Source organism: Bison bison, unplaced genomic scaffold (assembly GCF_000754665.1).
Source record: "Bison bison bison isolate TAMUID 2011002044 unplaced genomic scaffold, Bison_UMD1.0 scf7180017864516, whole genome shotgun sequence".
NCBI classification, from domain to species: domain Eukaryota; kingdom Metazoa; phylum Chordata; class Mammalia; order Artiodactyla; family Bovidae; genus Bison; species Bison bison.
The window spans coordinates 401,881-409,474 of record NW_011495069.1 but is presented as its reverse complement, the minus strand read 5'-3'; the positions used below and the strand labels follow the sequence as shown (position 1 = coordinate 409,474).

General features: G+C 59.0%; 1 protein-coding gene across 1 annotated transcript in view; it reads right to left on the bottom strand.

The window, feature by feature from the left end:
* ARHGEF10L (Rho guanine nucleotide exchange factor (GEF) 10-like) overlaps positions 1–7,594 on the bottom strand; it is a 161,886-nt gene that overhangs the window by 93,068 nt on the left and 61,224 nt on the right. Inside the window, 1 exon segment of the mRNA XM_010830219.1 lies at positions 1,488–1,579. Coding sequence (XP_010828521.1) covers positions 1,488–1,579 — 92 coding nt within the window.

Below are 7,594 nucleotides of genomic sequence, written 5' to 3'. Positions count from 1 at the left end.
CCCCTGGGGAGCCCCCGCCGGCCACTGCTCTCAGAAGACTGGGACAGCTGCCTCTTCCCGCCCCCAGTCCTCCAAGGAGCCCTCCCAGAGGCTGCGGAAGCCCCGCCTGCTTCAGCAGGCTTGCGCACCTGGCTGATCGCACCTGCAGAGAACCTGAAGCGGACCCAGCCCCGGGCAGGGCCCCGGAAGCCTCTTCAGCCGCCCAGGCCCCCAGGACTGCCCCAAAGGAGTCACCTGGTACCCAGCGGCGGGGGAGGGCAAGGCAGCCACCCTGAGTACACAGGATGGCACGGAGCAGGGGATGATGGGATTTGGAGAGTGGGGTTAAGGACAGTCCCCCAAAACTCAGCCAGTGGGGTCCTGACTGGTTAAAAAAAAAAAACCAGCAAATGAGCATGCTATTCTCCTAACACTTTGCTGGGTAGACACACCCTGCTCATGTTAGTAGCTCCCAAAACAGAATATTTACAGAGGTCTTGCCCCCTAAAATTGTGTGCCCAGTCTCTGCCCTCTTTAGGGACGTGCAGCCCTGCAGAGAGAGGCTTTGGAAAACCAGCCCCCACCCCTGAGGGGAGCCTGTCCTCACCCCACAGGCCTTCCAGGAACAGAGGGCCAGATGGACTCTGAAGTTCCTCCCTCCTGTGTTGCCTCCTGTGGTCACAGGGTCCCCAAAGCCCTGTAGGACCCTCACTGCCCCTCCCCATCAACACAGATTCTGCCCCCAAAGTGGCCCTCAGACCTGCCCACCTCTCTCCAGGTCCCTAGCTCCAGATGTCACCTGCCTCCCCTGGACAGCCTCCAGCCCACTACCTTCTCCCAGAGTATCAGTGATGTGACTGAAATGCAGACATGGCCGCATGGCTGTCTCCCTGGCACCTTCGGGAAAGCAGGGCCTCCAAGGCCTCCCCCACACACCCTGGGAGGACCTGGGGAGATGGCAGCCTCACCGGGCCCTGCTCACCCCTAGACCCTCCCCTTCACCACACCAAGGCTCACTGCTTCCCCGGTGCCAGGCGTCCCCTCGCCCTCAATCTGAACACTCTGGCCCTGACGCCTGCTTCTCTGCACTCTGCCTCGGTCCTCGTGGGCTCTCTCAGCTCCCACCCTCCTCCTGGCACCTGCTCTCTGCACCGTAAGAGCCCACCCATGTGTCTGGTACTGCTGTCAAAGGGACCCCCTCATCTTGGGCACTGAGGAACACCCACCACCCAGATCGACCTGTAGGAGCTTGAGGGGGAAGGGGACAGATGAACAGCTGGATGTGTGATCTACTCCGGGACCATGGCTCCAGGGTGGCAAAAGGGGCGAGTCTCATGGGTGGGCAGTGGCCCGTCTGCCTCAGAGCTGCCACTAAGCCCATGTAGCGAGGACAGCCCCTCAGGGAGCACGAGCCCGAATCAGCTCCCTTGGCCTAGAGAAGGGGGGCTCTCCTGGCACCAGCCTCCTGGGGCTGAGACCTGGGGGGCAGGGTAGGGAGGGGGACTTACTGCGACGGGAACTCTTCCGCCTCCAGCCGGAGCGCTGGACCTCGGAGAAAGCTGCGTCCACAGCATCCCCATTGCTCACGGCGGCCGGCCTCCTGCAGGCCGAGAAACAGGGCCGTGAGCCAGGAGGGCAAGACAGCTGGCTCCTCGAAGCCTCGGGCAGCTCCTCACCAGGTGACAGGGCCACTCACCCCCACGGCTGGGAGTCAGAAGGGCTGGGGAGGCCACGGCTGGGTCAGCCACGGACAAGCCCCTTCCCCCCTTGGCGTCCTCACCTTTAGAAGGCATTGCAAAGCCGACCTGCTGCTTTACAAGAGCATAAAGGTCAAACGTATTCACGGTGATAACTGACGAGGATCAGATGCGCTCCTGGCCAGGGCACCCTGACTCTCCTCGTCCAGGGCAGACCTGGGGGGAACTCCGTGTCCCCAGTCTCCACATACAAAACGGAGGCTATGACTGGGGGTGGGGAGTGCTGCATCTGAATGACAAGGACCTGCAAAGTTTCAAAAGACTGCACACAGAAAGCAGGGCTTCATCCCCACACACACTTGAGGATGGGCTGGACCAGAGATGCGCTTCCTAGGAGGAGAGACGCCAAGGGAACGCAGTGGGGAAAGAGCAGACTCCAGTGTAACCGAGTAGTCAAGAGAGCATCCCCAGTGACACCACACAGGTCTTGTGTCCCCGGATATGACACGACAGGGTGCTCAGCCCTGTGGGGCTCTGACCCCAGCCCATAACCCCAGGCGAATCGTGAGAAAAACACCAGACAAACCCAGACTGGGGGACATTTCTATAAAACACCTGCCCATTACACCTCAACTCTCTCAAGATCGTGAAACAAACAAAAACAAACCCAGAAAGTGTCGCAGAGCAGAGCAGGGTAAATGATGACTGAACGCCACGTGAGCCCTGAGTGGGTCGCGGGACAGAAGAGCGCAGGCAGAGAAACAGTGAGATTCAGGTAAAGTCAGAAGTTCGGGGAGTGGTGAGGTGGCGACGCTGATTTCTTGGTTTTGACGCGTAGCCCGTGCTCGTGCTGCACGTCAGCCCTGGGGGTGCGGGGCGGGGGGGTATGTGCAGCCCTGCCTGCTTCACAGTGTCTCCACAAATCTGAAACTACCCCAAGGTGGGAAGGGTTTGCTTGCGGTTTTTTTAAAAGCCCAAGCTCAGGGGACTTCCCTGGTGGTTCAGTGGATTAAGCATCCATCTTCCAGTACAGGGGACACAGGTTCGATCCCTGGTCGGGGAACTAAGATCCCTCATGCCAGGAGCAACTAAGCCCACGGGCCACCACCACTGAGCCCACCCATCCCAACTAGAGAGAGGCCTGTGCCACAAAAAAACAGCCTGTGGGCCACAGTTAGGACCTGACACAGCCAAAAGTAAATAAAATAAATATTTTATAATAATAAAATAAAGCCCATGCTTGACTACTCTCCCACCCGTTTTTTCAGAAAGAGAGAAAGAGCACTCAGCGTAGACATAGAGTCAGAGACACAAGTTCAAGTCTCCGTCCTGGAGGAATCGTAACACCCAGCACCCAGGCGTCTCCACTAGAGGACACAGCAGGCCCTGGATAATTTTGAAAGGTGACATCGAGAACGGATGTGGGTATTTGCAGGTGAAGTCAGATGGCTTTAGAATGGATCTGGAAATATTTTATGACACACTAAAAGCCACGGTTGGGTTGAAAATATGAGCCCCTGTTTTGCACATTACCAAAACACAGTGAACTTATTTTTTCGTCTCATTTCGTTTTAAGTAATTTAAATAGCTACATGTGATTAGTGGCCCCTGAGCAAGGCAGCGTAGGTCTAAGCCACTGGCCCAGCTACAGATGCTGGTCTGGACTCGGGCTTCTGTTGAGCAGCTGCCAGGGTACCGGTCCTGCCTTCCTGGGTGGGGAAGCGGGGTCTAACAGTCACCTTCACGCCTACCCTGACTGTCCCCATGGCCGAAGGAAGCAGAGAGACCAGGAGCCCCTAAGGAAGGAAGAGGCTGGTGCCCGTGGGTGGACAGGCCTTCCCAGGCTTGGCTACAGACCACCACCCCACCTGCCCTGCACGTTGGAGTATCTCCTCTGCACCCAGGGCTCTGCAGAATGCTTGAGGACAAGTGCGTGTCCTACTATGACCATCTTACAGATGAGAAAGGTGAGGTTCAGAATAGGCAGTTACCTTGCCCCAGATCACCTGACCAGCAAGCACCAGAGCCGCCATTTACCTGCAAAGTCTTGTCCTGGACCCCAGCTCTGCTGCCCCCACACCAGGCGGGGGAGGGAAGAGACCCCCCCAGGCGAGGGAAGCAGTGGGCGTGGCAGGAGATGAGGCTGGGGGGCTCCACCTGCCCTGGCCCTTCTGGCTGCATGCCACCGCCATGGCCCACCCACCCTGTCGCCCACCCAGGGCCAGCCCCTCCCCGCTGCTGCCTGGCAGCAAAATCTAATTCTCCCTGCGGGCAAACACGCCTCCTGGGGCCTCCCCAAAGGTTTTAGATAATGAAAGAGCCACAAAAAAGCAATAAGAGGCCAATTATCTCGCCCTTATCTGAGCTTCCTGCACGTCTAATGCCTCTCGGCCTGCAGGTGCAGAAAGGCCAGCCACTAGATGACACCGTCTTACAAGGTGAGGTCACTGTCACCTGCAGGCAAAGGAGAGGAGCCAAGTGCACAGAGAGGAACTGAGGAGGAGGGGCTGGGCGGGAAAGAGGAGGCGGGACGGGTAAGAGCGGCCTCCCAGGCCCCGAAGGCGGCGTTCAGACTTAGGAGGCCACCTCGGGGCTCAAGGCGCCTTCTGAGCCCACCTCCTCTCTCTCCGGGGATGAGCCTGGACGAGGGGGTGAGTGTGCTGTGACAGCAGGGACCTGCTTTGTCCTGGTCGCCCCGTTCCGTCAGTCCCTTCGCTCGGGGGACACTCAGTGATGACGGATGCCCCCGCCCCCCCCCAGCCTATTTTATGCATTTATTTATTATTTTTAAATTAAAATCTATCTGGTTGCACCAGGTCTTAATTGGGGCACAGGGCATTCAAGATCTTTAGTTGTGGCATGGGGCTCTAGTTCCCTGACCAGGGATGGAACCCAGCCCCACTCCGAGAATGGCAGTGCCCCCAGCCTCTCTGCTGGTGGGCCCAGTTGCTCAGCAGATTCCCGGGGTCCCTTTCCAGAGGCTACACAGAGTGAGTTGTCAGGGAGAAGACCCCTGAGATGAGTACAATCTGAGGATCCTGGCTGGCTGGGCACAGACAGGCACCTAGACACACACACACACACACACACACACACACACACACAGTGTTCCTGATGCCTTTTCCCTCCAGGCCAGAATACTGGAGTGGGTAGCCTTTCCCTTCTCCAGCGGATCTTTCCAACCCAGGGATTGAACCCAGGTCTCCCGCATGGCAGGCAGATTCTTTAACCAGCTGAGTCACAAGGGAAGCCCAAGAATACTGGAGCGGGTAGCCTTTCCCTTCTCCAGGGGATCTTCCCGACCCAGGAATCGAACCGCGGTCTCCTGCATTGCAGGCGGATTCTTTACCAACTGAGCTATCGGGGAAGCCCTTTTCAGGACAAGGTATGAAAAATATGAAAGAGGAAAGAATTCCACCTTTAGGGACTGAAAGGACCAGAATAACATGAGCCTTATAAGGCCTCGAGCACACCCAGTCTGCAGCAGACGGCAGGGAGGGCTGGGGTGGCGGGGCCTGCCCGACGCGGCCCGACTCCCGGCATCACCCCCTGGAGAGACGCCCCTCCAACAGCACCACTCCCACCGTCCCGAAATCCAAGAGGCGCAGAAGAAAGGCAAACCCCGCTGGCCCGGGTGAAGCCTGCTGCCAGGTGTCAGCCTGGCCATTTTCTAGCTCGTGTGGCACATTAAAGCCAGGAGGCCCCTGGAAGTCACCTGGGCAGAAGGCTCCCAGCGCGCTCACTGTGGTCCCCTGGGAAGCTCCCCTGAGACTCGACTGGGGCCCCGCCTCCGAGATTCTGTCCTGTCGGTCCAGAGGGGCCCAGGGATCGCAGACAGGGTGGAGAACTGGGGACTGAGACTTAAGGGGGAAGACACACACGTTCCGGAGCCAGCAGCCCTGGATAAGACCGCAGCTACGCCCGTGGCTGCAGACCAGGACAGCGGCTTAACGTCCCGGGGCTGCCGTGCGACAGGGTGAACAGCTGCTCTGCTTCCTGCCGTGAGGGTTGAGTGATAACACATGTCCAGCTGCTAGTGCCAGCCTGTGCCTCGGTCTCCATATCTGTGAAATGGGGCGGCAGTACCTCCCTTTTAGGGTTCCAAGAAGGAGTAGATGAAGAGGACCTGTCGGCAGAGGGTCTGCCCAGGACACCACTTCCCTCCCCCCTCCCCTCCACCCCCCCAGTCACGGGGTCCCTGCGCGCGTTCATCTCTTCACGCAGCCCGGCCACACCTCACATACGGAAGGGTCCTGGGCCCTCCTGTCCCGTGCCACCCCCCACATGGTCACACATCCACTCATGGAATGAACAGAGAGGGGCAGAACCCCCAGGGAAGTCGGAGGAGGGGCCCCCAACGTGGTGTCTATAAGACAGCCCTCACTGGGGGTGAGTACCAAGACCCCCGGGGAGCCTTCTCAACACTCGACCCTGGTCCCACTGCGCAGACCCAGCCTTCTGCCCTGGGGTGCACGCACCCCCTGCCTGACATCTGCTCTGAGGTCACACCCCAGAGAGACACAGCTCTCCTAGCAAGCCAAGAGCCTTGTGGGGTGCTGACTACAGCTTCCCGTGGGAAAACGCTCACCCTCTGTAATTAGATCAAAAGGTGAGCCAGGAACCAGCACATGCAATAAAACCATGGGTCCATAAAATGTGTGTGTGTGTCTGTGTGTGTGTGTGTGTGCGCACGCACTTCATATACACAGCAGAGAAGCCGAGCAGGAACACACAGTGCTAGAATTAAAGGTCACTCTTAGTATGTCATCTTCTGTACTTCCCAACTTTTCTATAATAAATATGCACGACTATTACCAAAAAAAGAAATCAAGAGAAAGAAAGGGAGAAGGCAAACACCCCAGGGAACACTGAGCAACGGTTGGCCGGTGCAGGGCCCCTCGGTGGCCTGGAGCCGCCCCGGACACACCCGCACCCCTCGGAGACGCTGAGTGAGGCGAGCAGCTCGCTGACAGCGTCTGGTCCTCACGTCTCATCCAGCCTCCGCTTCACAGGGACCACACGGAAGGTTAGGCAGATCAGACAACGACCGGGTCCCGGATGTGGAGGGCCGGCGAGATCGAAGCCAGATCCCTGTGGGAGCGCAGAGCTTGACGCTGGAAGGGTCTGGAAGCCGATGGGGTGCCACCCAGGCTCTGCCTCCTCCCGGCTCCGTGACCTCGGGCTGACGACGTGTGTTCTCTGCGCCTATAAAACGGGGATGACAGAGCCCCCACCAGAGTGTCTTTAGGATTAATGGAGGCGGGCGAGTCTCTTAGAACAGGGCCTGGTGAGTAATACGTGCAGAAGACGTGCAGGCCATTATTACGCGGCTCCAGAGCTGATAAACGCACCCAGGCACCGCCCATCAGCACCCCGGGGGCAGCACTATCCGCCTCGGTCACCACAGTGCCTGGCACGCAGCAGGCACTCAGTACAGAGAGGCAGGCTGGAGGGGTGGAGAACGGGGCTGAAGAGCTGACTTGGGTGGGCAGGGGGCTCCGGAGGAAGAGCAGACAGAGCCCCTGCCTGACCCCCACCCCCCGGCTGTGAACCCAGCGCCACCGCCAGCTGCTCAAGCCCCTGGGAGCCGTGAGGGCTCTCTCGGGCTGCACTAGGGGACCCACAATCGGCCCCTCTTCCCAGGGCCGCTGCGTTGGTCTCCTGCTGTGGCTGTGACAAACGACCACACCCTCAGCAACTTCACACAACACCGGTGCATCATCTTGCGGCCACAGAGGTCAGGCACCCACAGAGCGTTTCACTGGGGCAGAAGCAAGGTGTTGGCGGGGCTGGCTCCTTGGGGGCTTTCAGGGGGAATCTATTCCCTGTCTCCTTCCGGCCTCTGGAGCAGCCCTGCCTCGTGGCCCCTCCTCGTCTTCAAAGCCAAAGCGCAGCATCTTTCGATCCCTCTCTGACCC